Below are 19,092 nucleotides of genomic sequence, written 5' to 3'. Positions count from 1 at the left end.
TTTAGCTGCTAATTTTACTGCATCCAATGAGGCCTCCGCTATGTAGTCTGTTGCCCACTTTACTTCGGACAGTGCCTTAAGAATAGCACTTCTTTTTACACCCTTGTCTATTGCCTCTTCTATGTTGGCAATCCGCACTCGCATAGCCCTTGCTGCTGACGTAGTTGCTATGGCTGGTTTGTAGGATGTTTCTGCTGTAACGTATGCTTTCTTCAATACGTAATCCATCTTCCTATCCATAGCGTCCTTTAATGACGCAGCTTCCTCTATTGGGATTGTGGTCTTTTTTACTATTCTGGATATAGCAGTATCCACCTTTGGGCTGACATCCCAAAATTTTACCTCCTCTTGTGGGAATGGATACATCTTCCCAAACCTTTTAGGTGTAAATACTCTGGCGTCTGGTCGCGCCAACTCCACCTGAATGAGGTCTTTAATTACTTGATGGATAGGAAAGACTCTACCTTTTCTTTGTCTCGCCCCAAAAAGTTTATCCTTCTTGTGGGTTAACTCCTCAGTATCTTCTAGTTCCAATGCCTGTCTCATGGCTTTGATGAGTGGATCCACTATTTCTACATCAAATTCAGATTCCTCTTCCTGAATATCTTGATCTGATGAATCCATTTCACCCTCTGATACTTGAAAACAATCAATGTCAGACTCATCTGATGAAAAACCTTTCCCCTTATCCAGACTGGTTTGGGATCTAGATCTTTTCTGTGCCGGGTTAACTGCTTGCTGGACTGCCGCATCAACACTCTGTTTAACTGCCTCCTTCATCAATATAAGGAAAGTGTTCATTTGTTCGTTGGAATCCCCTGCAGCTGCCTTAAGACAATCTTTACATAATTTCTTCCCTATTAGGGCTGGTTTCTCGCAAGCTGCGCACCATTTAGTTTTCTTAGCAACCTTTCTTTTATGTTTCAGGGATTCCCCCGTACCCTTTGAAGATTCTGCTTCTGGGAGGGTAACCGCCGAACTATTTTATAAAAACAAAATAAATACTAAACATACACCCTAATGTATATAGCCCATCTCTCTTTCCCATGTAGAACTAAAACTAAGGACTCACCTAGTCTTGGAAACTGAACTTTTAGGTGTCTCCATTTTCGAATCCATTTCCAGCACTTGGCTTCTCCCTGCTGAGCGTTCCATGCTGCAGTTTCTCACTCACACATACACACAGTGTGTCCGTCGCTTCTCTGACGTCATCACAGTGCTCGTGCACGGCCCGCGTGTCTGTGCACGCATCTGCCGGCCGGAACGTGATGCGCACGCTCCCGTGCGGTCGCGTGCACTGTTCCCTCTACTGCAGCATTCCCGACGCTAGCGCGGTCCATTTGAGCCTTTTTTCCGGCTCGCAGCTGTGGCTGCTCCCCCCTCCGCGATGTAGCGGGCTCCTGGGGTTCCGTTTACCGCAGCGTACCAGACGCTAATGCGGTGAGTCTGGGCCTCCACCGGCTCTCAGCTGCAGCTGCTATGCTCCCCCTCCTTTCGTTTGGTACTGGGGCTTCCTTGCATTGGGGCTTCCTTGCATGTAAGCTTCCCGGCCCGCGGCTGGAGCTGCTCCCCACCCCACGGATGCACTTGGTTCCTGGGGTTCCCCCGACTCTTTGGGGTCTCCGTCTTGCCACCGCATGGGCGCGTCGACCGGAGCTTCAGGGCAGAGAGGCTGAGGTCCCTGGATATCTGCACAAGGTGCAGTAGGTGAGTCCCTTTACAAAATAAAAAATCCTACTCCTAGCTGTGAGGACAGGAAAAAGACTAAGGTGCAGGTAGAGGGAGGGGCCTTATATGGCCTACCTGCAAAAGTCTATTTCCTGTCCTACCTAGAGTGAGAAGGGATTAACCCAAAGGTGCCCACTGCCAGGGTTATCAGGAAATACCAGAATCCATGCACACCTGTTTTAATATCCATGGGCTTCCCATGTACCATAGTCACATATAAAGTGAAAGAATCTTATTTTTGATGTATTATTTTATACCCCACATCCTTGACCATGTCTCTCACTGGTCTGGATTCACTAAACTCAGATGAGACTAAAAACATGTTAAAGATGTATTAACCCATTACTAGCTGGCTACTAAGGGCTTAACAGTTGCCCATATGGATGTTAAGCTTTTTGTATTTAATTTTCGTAGGTTGGTTGTTGTACAGTATGTAAACCCCTCTAGGGCAAGAACTCATTCCTTTGCAATAGATTAGTAGCCTCAGTCACCAAGGGGGTTCCATTATTTTATTCCATCTGTTATGGTAAGATCACCCAGTATAAACAGTACTTACTTTTTATTATTGTTTATTGGCGTGCTGATGTGACCAAAAAAGCTAAAAGCAAACACAAGATCACTATACATTCAAACACAACATTTCCCCATTATTAACTGTTTCCTATTACTTATTCCATGTTCCAGAAGCATGTACATCTTGAATCATTTCTAATATTTTATTAAAATTGGTGTTTTATTTACATATTTTAGCCTAAACTAGAACTCACCCACATTAAGTAATAGCAATCGCATAGTAAGTAGTCAATCAAGTTTATTTCATATATTTCCAATTCACTATGGATTGTGTATAATGTTGTACTGCAACTTTACGTTATTATGCATCAATGTTGATCCCTTTCTTTTTGTTGCGCTAATAAAGAAATTTTAACAAGTCCGTCAGTCAGGCCCTGGGTCTTGAAGAGGAAAGACCAAGGTAGACTGTACCTGTCAGTGAGACCATTGAGAATAGGGATGTGTACAAAGAAGTAGTCCAGCCAAGCCATAGTTTTATGTGCAATAGACAACCAATTAATTCTAAAGGGTAGATGAACCACCCAGGGTCAACCAGGCCAAACTCTTCTTTTTAACAAAATGGATATCAAAAGATTGCTTAGTGAGTCTATACTGTTTTCTTCACCTCTAGTTGGTTTTGAGATAAAGAGGCTCCTGTGATTTTGACCTAAAGGAGAGATATAAACTGGTGTAATATGTGACAGGGCTGCTTGCACTATTGTGGAAGTTATATGCATGTTTGCTTTCTGGCATCAAGTGCACCACTTTTCTTTCTTTCTGTTTTTTTTTCTTCCTTTATCTGAAACTTTACTAACCTTTAATGTGGTGTCCTGAGGTCAGTCAGTATAATACAGGTCTGGTTGGTGTTAAACACAGTTTGATGTTACACAGCCATGGGCAGTCTCTGTTAAAAAGGAAAAGGGCGTTTCCTTCCTGCATACCATCCAGGGTGGATTATACCATGGTACGGAGGGGGGGGGGGGGGAATTAAAGTAAGTGATACTGAATGTCATTTATTTTGCAGAGTAAAGACATGCATGGGATGTTTGTGAAAGGTACTGTTTTTTGGGGCTTGCTATAGAAAATTGTATGTTGTGTGAAGTGTATTATGTTTGCTAATTGTGTAAGTTTTGGGAGACAACTCCCCTGTGTGGTTTACTTTATTTGGTTTTGTCATAATTAACCAGTAATAAAAGGGAGGGAGTTTCTTTCCCTGGGTGGTTCTGCACTCGTTGTTGTTTCTGTGTGATATGAGGTTGTCTTTTTCTGCACGCCTTGTGGCTGCTATGTGATATGAGGATGTCTGTGGAACTTCAGTTAAAGGATGCAAACTTTCTAATGCAGATATTGCTGGCTACTCTCTGTATGGAGACATCACGCTGGGGTAACTGGTTGTTGTACACCTGAATGTGGAATACCTAATAAAAAGAAGGTTCAGAGAACAGCAAAAGCCTCTTTCATTCTTCCCAGGGTCTGATGCTACTGCTTCTTTAAATAAAGGCTGGGACGCAACCTTTCACAAATATACACAATAACTTTTCAGCCTTTTAACCTAGAACTGAAAATGTAACAGTATAACAACATAGACTTTAAAAGCAGGGAGCATGTCAAACCATATTCTGGCCATGTCCCCCTCCCAAGGTCTCATTGGGAGGTCCAGGGGTCCTTGATGAAGACCATAGTTAGTATGCATTCAGCTCTTGTATTCCCCAGAGAGAAAGATCTAATACATTTTGAAGCTTTGCAAGTTGAGGTTAGAGAACAATCTGGAAAAGTTTAGTCTCAAGTGATTTATACTTTGTGTCCCTTGTTTGTAGGGCAGAGTAGTCATCCACGAGGTAGTCATCCATGAGGCTTGTGAGGTAATCTTGTGCTGTCTTTGGTGTTTTGAAAGTTCTTGCTTGTCCGTGACGAATATTTTCATTTGTGCTGGATAGATGAGAGCAAATTTCATGCACTTTTTTGCAATGTCTAAGCAAACTTCTTGAAACTTTTTTCTCTTCTTAGGTCAATGGCAAAGTCTGGAAATTTTATATTAGGATCTTATTATTTGCAAAGGTCACTTCTTGGTGCTGATGGAACGTTCTTAAAGCAGTATTCCAAGCTGCCAGTTTATTTTATTTAAAATAAAAAAAAAAAAATCTCTCTAATATGTGCATCAATACAATCCACACGATGATAAGTAATTACTAAGTTGCCGATTGATCCGTTCTCCTGTGATCGATAGGCGAAAATTCGACTGGGGGGTTCACTAAATGTCAGTGCAGCAGAAGGGGACCAAAGATGTAAAGTTCTGTGGGGAAGATCATGTGACCAGGCCGTCACTAGATAAAATTGTTGCACTACTAGAGAGAGGGCAGAGCTCAAAAAGGGGTGTGCCAGAGCCTGTTTCAGAAGAGGAAGGAGATGTGACTTTGTAAATGGTTGCTATAGAAACAAAAATGCTTGTTACATTAGAATTCATTAAAATGTAATTCACCGTTTTAAAAAAAAAAATGTTACGAGTATTTTCTCATAGTACAGAACTGATTTATTAAAAAAAAAGAACATGTAGGATATTGCTTGATCTATAATTATAATTATTAATCATATATATGATCTGCAGCTTTAAGACTGTAATCTTTTCCGCAGAAGTCCAGAAATTTGGAAATTATGGGTGTTGATTTTGGGTGCTCCCCTCTTCATTTTTTGAGGACCGAGCCAGTGTATTCTCTCCAAATGGAAAGGTATGGTTGTTGGCTCGGTGCAAAGCAGAGAAGGGAGCTTTGAGGAGATGAAGCTTAGCAGCTCATTTGCCTTTACTGACTCTGGCACTCCTATTATCCTAATGATGTTTCATCTCAATCTATTTTCCAGATCATATACTTTACTTTGGTATTGAGATCTGCATTATCTTTAGTACGTTTTTCAAGCATTTACGAGTGTGTTTCGATAGTAGATTTGCTGCTCGAGATCCTCTTCTGAACCTCGGCAAAACTCGTTTGTTGTTTTAACAGTTCTTGTTTAATTTCTTTTAAGTCGTCTTTCAGGTCAGCAAATCTTCTGTCTAGCATGGTAGACAGTAAGCCCAGGACTTTATCAGCGATGTCTTTATCCATGTCTGGCAGTACCTGTTCTTCAGTGGATAAAGCCTCCTCTGATAACGTGCTAAAAGTGGGGGGTGGGGGGATTCTTCTCTGCTTTTTCGAGTCTTTGCTAATAGGCATATTTATGTTGGTACTCTGAAAGTACTTCCCCATTGATAATAAGGGGTAAGACAGAGAATAAGAAGCACAAAAACAGACTTCTCAGACAGGCCTGTCATTCTTTGTGATGTATACCTTACAAACATTTAAGAAGTGATTATTGCATAGAGAATGTTCCAGAAAACCATTAATAGCATAAAGAGTGGATGCTTGTTTTGTTTTATTGCTGTGGCATTCTATGTCTTCATATTTTCCAACATATAGCTATTTCCTGGAACCCCAGTCGGCTTGGCTTAGTTACAGACTCAGAGAACTAATGGCATTGTTCTAATCCAGGATTTCTACAGGCCACATTGTATTTGTAATCGCGAATTAAGTCCTAAAATGGCCTCCAGGTTGTGTAAACCCCTTGCGTGTTGTATAGAATCTGGGGCCTCTTCACTCTTTTCAGCCTCATCAGTCCTTTTCTGCCTGCACCTCTCATCCACAGTTGGGGTCACTGCTATCCGCACCGAACATGGAGGATGTGTGCGAAAGCAGCTGTCCCCAATTGACCGCCCCTCCAGGCTACCAACAGATAACTCGGGTACTGGCGGTAAGGATATCTCCACTCTCGCTGACGCCTGTGGAGACGTGTTTCTGCACCTCTCAGCTGTGCACTGCGTTGGGTCTCCGATCGGTTAGGTGGCACCGTATGGGATCCACTGTGTGCAGGGCGCTGCCTGAAGTGGTGCACGGCGCATTGCGGGGCGTAGTGTGGATTTCGCGGCCCCAGTGCTTCTGCCTCTAACCTCATCTTGGGCCTTCCCGGTTCAGTCGCTCCTGTTGCCTCCAGGGAGCAGGGGAAATGGTGACACTTCCCCCCATTGCTAAGCCAGTGAGTCTATGTTGCTACCTAGCCTTGGTGTTGGAGCTCTGACTCTCCAGAGCCCGCTTCTAAGGCTGAGTCCATAGAAGGACAAGCCGTGCTGAGCCATGCGGATGCTCCACGCTGAGCCCCTGCATCCTCCATGAGGATGTCTTTAGAGGGGGCTCACGCGAGCGTCCGCAGGTGTGCTGAGGCGCTGGATTTTTCAGCCGACAGCCAAACTGTTTTTAAGAGCGCTGTCTGCTGAAAACATCCAATCAGCGCGGAGCAGCGTCAACGTCACAGCGCAGTGACGTTGATGTAGGTGCGTCGCGAGCGATTGGCCCAGCGACGTCTCTGCCCCGCCTCCCTTAGTCTCCCCCCGCCTCCCGATCGCGCCCGCTGGCTCGCCTGCATGGGCATGAAATCGCGCAGATTTCAGCAGGCGCCTCAGCCCTGCTACCCCCTCTATGGCCCCAGCCTAAGGCTGCGCTTATACAGCCGGCAAAGCAACCGATGACATCAGCCGTCGCCATTGCGATGAGTTGTATTTGAAGTTTAGGCGACGTCGCTGGCTGACGTCATAAAAAGGGAGGGCAGGGGCACGGAGAAGATCCCGATTGGCCGCATGGGGAGACCGCTCCCGAAAAAAATCAAATATCAGTGACTACTATATTTCTGGTAGTACCGTCACTCCGTCGCCGTCACGTGCACTAAAAGCGATGGCGACAATGCATTTGTTTTTACGTGATGTTGCGTCACCGTCGCTGGCACTATAAGCGCAGCCTAAGGCTAAAGAGAGCTGTTGGCGCAGCTCTAGCAGTCATCTTTCTCGGCTGCCAAGTCCCAACTTCTAAATTAATAACTTTATACCATGTCCTTGAGCTGTATTCCTCCTACAGTACCGCTCTTAAAATTCAAGAGAATTAAATTGTACAATAATTAAAAATACCACTTGTGGTGCATCTGCATGTCTCAGACAGGTCAGCAACCCTGCCTTTCCCCATTATCGCTTCGCAAACAGTGCTTCCACTGCAGCCATGGATTCTGGGTAATGACATGCAAATTAGCACAGTGTTTCACTCTTCTTCTTATCCATTTTAAAATGGATCCCTATAAGCTTATGCCTGCTGTATTACACAGCTTTTCAGCACAGCCGGGGTTAAAGAGGTGTATAGCCAGTAAAGAGAATTAAATTGGAAGGTACAGTAGGGCTCGTCTGATCAGGAGTTGCCTGGGCTTGGTGAGCAAGCTTATCATACTGTACCAAAATATGTACCTAAAACGCCAGTTTTAATGAAATATTAGAAATACTATAGCTAAACGGTGCAGACTTGTATGCAGCTCTAAGTAATAAGAAAGCATTCATACTGATTAAATGTTGTTTTTTTGTGAATTGGAATGTGCATTGATCTTGTTTTTGCTTTTAAGATGATTTATAAGCAAATATATTTTTGAATAAATCCTAACACATACTATACCCCCAAGCAAGGGGTTGTAACGCTATTTTAACACAAGTGTTAAATGACTACATTATCACATTATTTATTATTTTGTTTTATATCACACACATTTTATTAATCTAGAAATGTTGGTTAACAAAGCCATATTTCTGAACACACGCTTTTTTCTTTTACTGGTTGTGATATTAACTCAAGTTTAACAGAGTTGAGTGAATCCGGGCCAATGTGTTATCGTCTTTCGTTACAGGTCACCCTTTCCTCAAAAACTCTAATCCATTTACATTCTTACATCTGACCCCTAAGCTTTGAGCCTGGACGGTGCCCTTCATTTATAGTTACAAATGCAAAAAAGAGTACTTTGGACCAAAAGATACGCCTTAAATTGAGACTATTTGGTGATTATTATGGTATCCTCAGAAAATAAAGCTCACTAGATAATAAATATACAACTATCCTTTATAAAATCCACTTACATGTTGGTTTGTGGTCCACACACACAACCTCTGACCTTAAACTGCTCTCTGGTTGGCAGCCTAATTTCTTCAAATGCTCCATACAGCACTGATGGGAGAAACAGCAGCTAACAAAAAACAACAGGTTTTATAATCAATAATATTGTTTATAAAATGTATATTGTGTGTGGCTTATTGACATTTACAAACATGGGAACATATGCACATAGTACTGATACCATACATCTTTAGCTACGTATAGCAGTGTAGCTGAGGGAGAGAGGCTGACTAAATATACTTAGGGGGATATGTATCCAGTGAGACAAACTTGTGCATTGCTCCAAAACAGGTGCAAACTGCATCGTTTTATTCTGCGTCAATGTGTGATGGTGCTTTGCTTAATATTTTGCCCCTATTTTGCTCCACATGCACGCCCTTTATTTTGGGGAGTAGTTATAGGAGGAATTAAGTTAGGAGCAAGTTAGCGCAATATTAGGAAATAAAGTCCGCCAGGTTTCTGAGGCATTAGCCCCTGCTCAAAGACCTGCACCAAATGTAAGAGTACAAGGATTCATACATATGTCGCTGCTCTTAAATTGATGCAGATGCGCATTTTTGGAGAGTACATTGATACATGTTGCCTACATTTCAAACAAGAAAAGATTAAAGCAGCAATACTACATTCCCCCATTTTTTTTCTTTTCTTTTTCTTATATTAATATGCAAAGCATGTGAAAATGTATCATTCTACATTCTTACCTGAGCTGCTCCTGTTAGAAATATGTATAAATCCTGATTGTGGGACTAACGTAATGGCTGCTTAAGTCAGTGCAACGCAGCAGCTACAATGTATCCTTATATTACTACGGTAACATCATTTATTGTTACAGTTTGCAGCTCAAACTGCTGGGAATATTGGCAACAAAGTAATCACAAACAGGAAAGCGTTACAAAGATCTTGCACTGCTGCGGAGGCGGCTAAAACCTGCTATTGAAATCAAAGGATGCTTTAAAAGTCATTAAAAATTGCATTGAGTTGAATAATAATAATAATAATAATATAAACACAGTATTATCTAATACTACAGAATTGATTCATTTAAAATAAAACAAAAAAAAACCCCATAAGATTTCACATGTTGTGCTGCTTTAACCCAATCAATCAATATACACACTAAAGCTAAAATGTAAAAAAAAAACATAAGACATATGAAGAAGTCTTTAGAAATACTTCCATATGTTAGAGCATGTCTTCCAATAATGTAGCAAAATTAAACTGGTTTATTATTTGTCAGAGTTTTAGGCATGTAATATAGTAAGTGCAGGCGTGCGCACGGCGTTACATGTCCACGTGGCACGCGCGTTTTGTGCCTTTAGGCCAAACGGTGATGCGCGCAGCTTGGAGGCGTGGCCAATGCGTCACAATGGTAGGCCGCACTGTGATTGGCTCACAGCGTCACGTGGCACGGCAGCCACTCGAAACTACAAATATCTTCGTATTTCCACACAGCTGCCACGCCAACGCTGTCTGCCGTGCGCGCGTCGGCACTGGATAAACTGACATAGGGAGACCGGTATTTATCATTGGCTTGCACGCATGCCAGCGCTTAGTATAATACCAGCCTTATAAGTGGATGTTTTTAAACAACACCCTTGAACAATAATATACATTCTTATCGCAAAACACAAATACTAGGAGATGGAAAAGTGTATTAATTTAATGTTGGTATATTGCTGTATGCATGGCACCCAGTACTGTACCTGTCCAATATATCTGTTGGATATCCTTTCCCTTCTTGGCCACAGTAGCAGCCATAAGATTCAAATTCTTCAGGGCATCGGCCAGTCAAGCAAAACAGCATTTCTCCAAGGAGAGGAAGCTCCATCTTCTCATCCCCATCCTCTCTCAGTTGATAAAAGGTAAACCTGTCACAGACTTGAATACAGTAGAAACGTTATTTCCTTGTATCTTTTTCTGTGTGCCCTGCTTTCAGAGATGTGTCCTTACAGTAGTAGTTGGGTATCCTAGAAAGCTCTGCATTTTTAAGTTCTCTTAAATACAGCACATCAGTAGATGTGGAGTGCATGTAAGAGCATGGTATACAGAGTGATGAAGTAATATTGCTGAAATCAGTATACTGGTGAAATTAATATATTACTGAAATGGACTGCGGGGGTCTCTGGAGAAGGATTGAAGGCGATGTTCTGTTTCCATTTTGTCTGTTATGTTTTCAGTCTCCATTGTGTGTGTAAGAATGAGTGTGTGGTTTGAATGTGATTTGCTCACAGTAGATTTACAACTGTCTGAAGTAATGCCCACAGTCCTGGTAACAAGAAGTGCCTGGTTTCTGTAGTGAACTGTTTTAATCTAGTTTTAACCAGGTTTTAATGATCTATAGACGATTGGTTTAAGAATTAAGGAGTGGCTATTTTATTCTGCTTAGTAACCTATTTAAGACAAATGAATCTAAAGTGTATATGAAGCCTGCTTGAGCCCTCCCCTGGCCGAGAGCCTTATAGACTTTTGAATGTGTATGATCATACTATGCAATAAACTTCTCATTATCAACAAACCCTTGTTTGCAAACAACAAGAGATACAGGAAGCAGCGTTGTAAAATGAATCAACTTTCATTCAGCAGCCCAAAGAACAGCAGCAATATCACAAGGGTGTTCCTCACAACCCTTCAGCTGGCTAGAGACTGTCAGATCAGACCCCTTGTTTATGTAGAAATACCTTAATCAGGTAAATAAGTACACCTGGGTTTCAATGATCAGCCAACATACCCAGGTATGTTGGAAATCAAGGACTTGCTCAGTCACACTGTATATCTTATGGCTGTATGCCAGAGTGATAGGTTCCCTTTTCCTGTCACAGTACTGTATATACAAATGCAATTTCCAGCTCAGCCCAAACATTCGATTGTAATCAAAATGCCATGTAATGGATTTTCTGTCCTTTATCTCATCCACCATTTCACCTTATCCTGATTCTGTGATTAATTACATGCCGCTTCTCAATCATCTTTATCGTCCTCCTTTTAATAAGGCTGCAAAATTCCCATTTAGTTTGTTGTATGTTTTCCAACTGGGATGCTACATCTTAACTGAACAGGTTTGTATACAGTATGTATCAAAATGTATCAATATTTGAATTTAGCTTTCCTCTAGTACTAAATTTAGGAACTAGCTGACGTTTATGGGGTAATAAACTAAATTGCTCATAACCTAAATTGCTTGCAAATTCTTGATAAAATTATTATTTTTGACTAATTAAATTCTTCACAGAAATAACCAACATATTAGTTATATTAAACCGTCATTTTGCAACAACCAATATTTGAATGCTGGAAACTTAGGGAAGAGACACTCAATGCGTTTACAGTAATACAGTAGTGGTAAGACATACTTTCATTTGAGACCTAGTGTTAGCTATATAACTTTAACTATCTTCCAGTGCCCCAGGCAGCATCAAAAAATGAGTTTGTTCACTGGGGCATGGATTTGTCATTATCCATACATTTTGATATACAGCATTGCTGACCTTGTTGACCTTGTATAAAAGTATCGTCAATATTATTGATAATATTTAATACGGTAACCATTACTAAGTACTGTGCCATAAATGACAAACACTGATTTGCCATAAATGTAAGGATGAAAAAGTAGCTCTTCAAGGCAAGGCTGGCATGAGATTAAAACCAGGGTTTTGCTCTCAAACTATTAAGTCAGTGTAGTTTTCAGGTTACGCTTTGTTTAACTGACTTGCAACATAAGACAGTGGGTAATTCCATGTTTAGGGATGTCAAGAAAAAAATACAAACATAGTCTAAATAACCCATGCTTACCAAATAATTACTGACTGGGTAAATATGTGTCTGAGCCGTGCTGGGGTACTAGTAAAGTTTGACTATCCCACCGCTCCCAACATCCCGTAGTGATAACATCCGTGATTTTGGGCTATCGATTTCCTTCTGAGACCCTTCGTCTGTCAGACTTCACCTAAGTGCTTAAATTAGTCATATGTGTGCTTACTGGATGAAAAAAATAAATTCTGATTTGTCTGAGCTAGGCTCACTCCAAATAAGCAGGTCCTCTTAAGACTAACTACAAAAAGTGAACTACTTCTAATTGCCATCTGAAAGGTACAGATGTAGCAAGATGTACTGTTTTCGGCACCAGAGCCGGCGGGTGGTGCCCGCAGTACCATCTCCGGAGCCGCGGCTTTAAGCTTTCTCAGCCACTGCACTGGAGACAGTGAGTCTCGCTACATCTGTAGGGCACAATTTTACATTCACTTAAGGCAATTAAATATACTCACAAATCTACACGCAATTGAAATGCACACACATATGTTTGTAAATACGAGAAGGGGAAAAATGTTAAAGGGTAGACCTTCAGCTTTTAAAGTAAGCGACTGGGGTAAAGAAAATTATAGATCAGCAGCTCTCAGGGTTTGGTAAGTTAGACAATGATATAGACCAAACATGAAGCAGTCTATTCCCCGAGATCTGACTCCAAGGGACATTGCATGGCTCCAAGGTTCAACAAAGTATCCGGCCGCTCCTCCTCTTACCATGCACCTCACAACTGGAACAACCTACCGGAGACACTCAAAGCCGCCACCAGGCTACATTCTTTCAAGACTTCAGCTGCCTCACATTTTAATCTGGTCTGTAACTGTTCCATACGCCTACAAATTATTCTATCTTTAATTGTTCATGCAATATCTTCATATATAAATGTATTAACCCTTTTCACTTAATATAACCATGTATTTTTCATCATAAGTTCAAAGAGAAGATATTGGGTGCTCAAATCGTTAGGAAATCCAATGTTAATTGCAAGTGTCCAATATAGGACCGACAAAGAAAGAGAAACTCTTGATTTTAGAGTGGGTGAAATGATAAGGGCGTAGTCTTGTTAACTGTAATTAGCCCTCCTAAAGGTAGCAATCAGTATTAGTGTCCCACACTGTAGCAATCTCCTTGGAGGTATAGCAATGATAACATAAGACAAAATGGCACTAATCCAAAAAAAATGTCCAGCACTCACAGTCTATAGAAATCAGAAACCAAGAATGGGATAATTCCAAAAAGCATATTTTAATATATACACAAGAGAACCTATAACAGAACCTCGTACCCTACATCCAATAAAGTGAAATAGCAATATGTAAAAGCATACGTATAACAGTGGGGGGATAAAGGGAGAGGGGGGGGGGGAAGGAAACAAAATAAAGGGGACAAGACAATACACAGGTGGGTACACTGAGGGGAAAAACAGGGGGGCAATGTTTCGGTGAACACCCCTTCGTCAGGCCCATTCCCCCTCGCTCCAGAGCAACAGAGGGGTACTTCGCTGTCCCCACAACCCACAGAAACAGTGTCAAGCCCCCAAAAAAGACTGAACAGCCCCCACACAAATTTAAAGATAAATAAACTTTGCTATATGGCAATTGAGATATATATATATATATATATATATATATATATATAGTATAATTCCCAGAGGGAGCAGAGCAAATATATAAAGGCAATAATATGGACAAAAAGCAAACCACAGGCAATCTGTATGTATGTTCAAAAGTCCTGCTCCTCTCATATGCAAAGGGCGTCTGTGAGACACTGCACAGAACCGGAGGAGTTTTAAAGGCAGAGTGACGTCACGTCGTGGGGACAGGGAAGTACCCCTCTGTTACTCTGGAGCGAGGGGGAACGGGCCTGAAGATGGGGTGTTCCCCGAAACGTTGCCCCCCTGTTGTTTTCCCCTCAGTGTACCCACCTGTGTATTGTCTTGTCACCTTTATTTTGTTTCCTTCTCCCCCCCTCTCCCTTTATCCCCCCACTGTTATACCTATGCTTTTACATATTGCTATTTCACTTTATTGGATGTAGGGTACAAGGTTCTGTTATAGGTTCTCTTGTGTATATATTAAAATATGCTTTTTGGAATTATCCCATTCTTGGATTCTGATTTCTATAGACAGTGAGTGCTGGACATTTTTTTTGGATTAGTGTGTATTATTGTTAGAGGAGTTGGGTCCCCTTTTGTCCTTGGCACCCTGCACTGTAACTGACTTTTGTGAGTGCTGTTTATCATTTTTTTGTTCTGATAAGACAAAATGACTCGCTTGTTTCTTTCTTGAATCAGTCCTTATTGTTGAATAAAGTATGAATCCTCACCCACTCCTTGAGTTCTCACGCTGTCCTTTTCTGGCGCGACCAGTCGCATGTAAACAAATCCAGATAGGTTGAAGCAAAATATCAGCAGCGCACAGCCAGGGAGTCAGGTTGGAATAATAGTAAATATATATATTTATTTATAATCAGGCATCACCAAGGACTTACATGTTTCACACATTAAGTGGTTTATCAAAGCCTCCTTGGTGATTCCTGATTACAAATAAATATATATTTTTTTTTACTATTATACCAACTAAATAAATGTGCATGCTTGAAAGTAAAGAATGTACAGAAGTTGGTCGCCCTGGCACACCGAAGAGTTGAAGGGAATTATATTTGGGACAGCACAGTTCCCGTGGAGATGACAATTTAGAAACATCCTTCATGGATCAATATGCGATTCCTCAATGGAATTCACTAGGCTTTCAGCCTAGAAAATGACATTATATACAATGTCCTAGGAGGGTATTGTGGCTGAAAGCGTGTGGTGTTATATGCCCTTTGAAGGAAATCTATTGTTCGGAATATAGTTAGGGCAACTAATTAGTGAACTTTCAGATGAGGGAGACATAGATTTGCCTCAGGATTGGGGGCAATCAAGATTACAAAGACTCTTTATTTGTATCTAAACGTATCCATAGAGGGATCATCAAGTCAAATCTAGAGAGGGGATATTCAGTAAACCCTGACCAGACCTTAAAACAGATGTCTCGGAGGAAGAGTAGCGGACTGCACTCTTTACAAGCCAATGGGTGACCAGAAAAAGCAGAATTTAAGTCACATGTTAATTTTTTTTATCACAGTCGTTTGTTACTTTTAATATTCTTGGTCTATTTGAACTTCACAACCAACAAGGAGCATTCTGCACTCACCTTTTTCTACATATTCTTCATTTTCATTTTCTGTCGCAGTGGTTACTGGGAATACAGCAGAATGAACTGTACTTTCTTCTCCCATTTTAAAACCCGTCTCTGCAGATCATATTTCATGTTACATTAAACATTTTTTGTAAGAGTTTTTCTCAAAGAAATTCATTTTAATGAGTTTTCGACCATGAGATACATTCTGCCCCAAAGTTGAAATGCAAAAAATGTTTTAAGTATGTTCCCAGTTTCTATTGAGATCCTCATGCAGTAGGAACCACGATTAGAAAAGAAAAATCCCATATTATGCAAAGTGAAGGCAAACATCAATCCTAATGATAGTTAAAGGGTTGGAGAAGACAAACATATGGGGGTGTTAGAGACAGCAACATGGAATCCACTAATTGGGGTATCAATATATTTTCTGTGCTTCTATTTTTATGGACACTAACCTAATCAAGCACAAATAATGCATAGAACTTGGATGGGAAGAAGTCACTGGATGGCTAGTTGTCATATCTCAGGTGAACTATTTCTATATTCCAGCAGGCCCCTAAGAATGTACATGTTATTTGCAGAACTAGGTGGAGGTACATATGGAGATTTTAAGGTTCCTGGTGTGCTAATCCTCAGAATGAGGTATATTAAGGTTGTGTGGGTGCCATTACTACTCAAAGAGGAAATATTGTGTATGAATGGAGCCTGGATGATTTGGGCTGAAATTTCTTTAGAGTTCAGATGTATTTGAAGGCCCATCCTAGAGATAGGTGCAAGAGAAGGAGGAGGACACTTTGTTTGATATGTTCTAGGAAGACGAAGTGGGGAGGGGAGGCATTTACAGGCAGAATAGGGGGAGGGTTGTTCTCATCCACACAGGATTTGGCTTGCCTACTAAGTTTGCCAATGGCTCAAATACCACTATAGAAAACTCACTTGCAATTTCTACAGAATTTGTGTTTTACTTATTTTACAGATGTACTGTACCAAGAGTTACTGTCTTCGGTGCCACACACAGTCACGGTGAAGGATTAATGCGGTGGGGGATCCCATCCAGAAATTCAGAAACAGGGAACCCCCGCAGCGCGATCGCGGTAGACACTGTCCCGGAGCCGCTGACTTTTGCTTCCTTGTCTGCAGTGCCAAGGACAGTAAGTCTTGCTACACCTGTGCTTGCAATTACTAGGTAATACTGCACTACAACTCCAATGGGACTGAGGCCAGTAGTTGCACTGAAAGTAAAGCACATAATGTGCTCCTGTGTCTCTCAGTAAATATTTTTAATATCACATGAATGATCTTGCCATTAATGTTTTGAAATCTGGATGGCTAAGCACAAATTACAGCCGTGTACAACATTGACCTATTATAATAGATCACTACATGCAATTATTTTCTTATGATGTACAGTGCATTGTGACTGAGAAGAGGTTAGCGAAAGAGATGTCAATGGAAATAGATACCACGGTATGTAAATGCCTCTGAGGTGTGTACTGTATGTGATTACTTTCTTGTAAAAACAAATGACAACAGAAACTCTGAATATAGTACCTACTGTATATTTAAGACTGCATTGAAAATTAGCTTAATTTTTTTTCCCTCTCTCTCTCTTTTTTAGGAAAAATGTACATTTGGTTATATTCAATGACCAATTATACTTACTTTTGGATGTAGGAGTTGTGTTGCTTTTGTGGGTAGAGCCTGAAAAAATGTCAACATAGTTTAAAATGATGGAAATATAGTACCATATAAGGTTCAGATTCTAAAGAAAATGAATAGGAAAAAAAAATAATACATTTGTTTCGCTTCATGCCAATTTTAGATTACCTGAGAACAAAGACCAGCTCTAGTTAGTTACTTAACGCAATGCGGGGATTAGAATTTTTTGAGCAAGTTTGATGTTGGGTGGAATCATAGGTGTGGGGGGGGGGGTGAGAGTTGTGAAGTAGTGGTCCAGGTAATCAGAGGAGTGGGGGGGGGGCAGGGTAGAGAGATTTGCAGGATGGTCTATGTCAATGGGAAGAGTCAGTTCCAGGTGTGGGATAAACTTGTGTCCAGCAGCATGGAGATGTCAGGGTCTCGGAGATAGAAGTGGCAGGGACTCAGGGACTGGCATGGAGGAGGGGCAATGGATTCGGGATCTGGCACGTGGGTGGCAGAAATCAGGGTCTAGCAAGGAGGGGGCAGGCAAAAGCAAGCTCTGACATTGAGTGGGTAGAGGAGTCTTAAGGTCTGGTGGAAGGGGAAATCTGTACTTTTTTTTAAATATACGGTAGCTTCTACTGTCTCAAGTCTTATGTGCAGAGAAAACGCCTCACACAGTAATTTAGAGCTTCTTCCCACACCTCCATTCAGCTGTTTCCTTCTGGTCTGCAAAATATATATGTCCTGTCCCCAGTGGCGAATCTTCCATTAGGAGGTCAAATTTGGGTGGGGGGGCGCTATGTGGGAACGGCAACATGCCGTCACACAGCATCGCAATGGGACGGTGAAGCACTGGAGGATGAAGGTGGCACCAGGTAAGTGCCTAAAGGCAGCATTTTTTTAAAATCCGACACTATCTGTCCCTTTTTTTTGGTACACATGAACACTAGTTTCATGATAGGGGTGATGAGCGGGGCAGATCTAGTCAGCACACTGGAAGGAAGCAGTGGAGTTGAGTGGAGGGGGCAGGAAGAAGCTGCAACTTCTGCAGAATGGCGTCTAGCTCCTCTGAAGAGAAGAAGAGAGGTGGAGGGCTGCGAGTGGTCACAGGCCAATTATCAGCCCTGCTGCAGACATGTGAACTTATACTGCTTCATCCTCATACAGTATCTTGTAAACATCTGCATTAATTGAAGTCTCAGTTAAAAATGAATGAAAAAAAAGGAACGCAATATACGATGATACAGCAGAAAGTAACTATTATTGCCCACTTCAATGGGCCACAAGATGTCCACTGGCACCTGTAGGTGTATTATAGCATTGTACCACTTAGTAATAATCACCCCATGTGAGTAATGACTGGATGCTGTGTACTAGAAAAACATAAGACAGGTATCAATCTTTGTCTACGGCATATAAACGAATACGTGTATATGAGCAGTTCCTAAATATAACACTTACTTTCAGCTATTGGCGTTATACTGTTTTTGTGGGTTGTGCCTGAAACGGGAACAAAATAAAACTCTTGTTAATTTAGTTGAAAGATTTGAGAAATTGAGTTGTCAAATGAAACTACAGACATTACCCAAACGAGTGTTAAAGGTAAATCACGGGGGGTGAGGGGTTCGGAAGGGATTGAGTGGGGTAATTGATGGGAAAGGAGAGTGACGGAGCATGTGAGTGAGGAAGAGAGGGAGTGAGAAGGAGGGGAGAGAAATACATTGGAAGAGGGGGGGAAATAGATGGGGCATGCAAGGCGTGAAATGGGGGGTTCGCAAGATGGCTGACATGGGGAGGCGGTCGTAATTCAAGTCCTGGCCTCGGGAAATCTGTCTGCAGCCCTGCTACTGCATATAAACTGTAGCAGGGTCCCCCCTGGTCCCCCTTACCCTCGCTGCTGCGGGGGCTCCCGGTGGTGGCAGAGGCAGGGCGCCGCCATCTTGGTTGTGTCGCGGAGGTTCGCACATGCGCAGTAGCGATGTGGCGGCCATTTTGGTTAAGAAGTGGCAGCAGAGGCGCTCTGCAGTGCAGGGATGGCCCACAGTCGCGCATGCGCAGTTAGGGCGATGCGGCGGCCATTACAGGGTTGCGCAGGCTCAGCGGAGAGTAGTGGCGGCCATTATGGATCGCGCATGCGGCCCCAATAGGAAAGAGAGCCATGGAGGACTACAGCCCCC

The 19,092-nt window shown here is 41.9% G+C and overlaps 1 protein-coding gene across 1 annotated transcript in view; it reads right to left on the bottom strand.

Moving 5' to 3' along the window:
• OC90 (otoconin 90) overlaps positions 1–19,092 on the bottom strand; it is an 80,029-nt gene that overhangs the window by 4,838 nt on the left and 56,099 nt on the right. Inside the window, exons 15-19 of the mRNA XM_075588463.1 lie at positions 18,377–18,415; positions 16,934–16,972; positions 15,284–15,382; positions 9,989–10,163; positions 8,249–8,355 (exon numbers count right to left, since the gene is read on the bottom strand). Of these exons, the coding sequence (XP_075444578.1) occupies positions 8,249–8,355; positions 9,989–10,163; positions 15,284–15,382; positions 16,934–16,972; positions 18,377–18,415 (459 nt within the window). The remainder of the gene's footprint in view (positions 1–8,248; positions 8,356–9,988; positions 10,164–15,283; positions 15,383–16,933; positions 16,973–18,376; positions 18,416–19,092) is intronic.

Source organism: Ascaphus truei, chromosome 2 (genome assembly GCF_040206685.1).
Source record: "Ascaphus truei isolate aAscTru1 chromosome 2, aAscTru1.hap1, whole genome shotgun sequence".
Taxonomy (NCBI): domain Eukaryota; kingdom Metazoa; phylum Chordata; class Amphibia; order Anura; family Ascaphidae; genus Ascaphus; species Ascaphus truei.
Note: the sequence above shows the minus strand (reverse complement) of the source record. Positions and strands in the feature narration are given on the sequence as shown.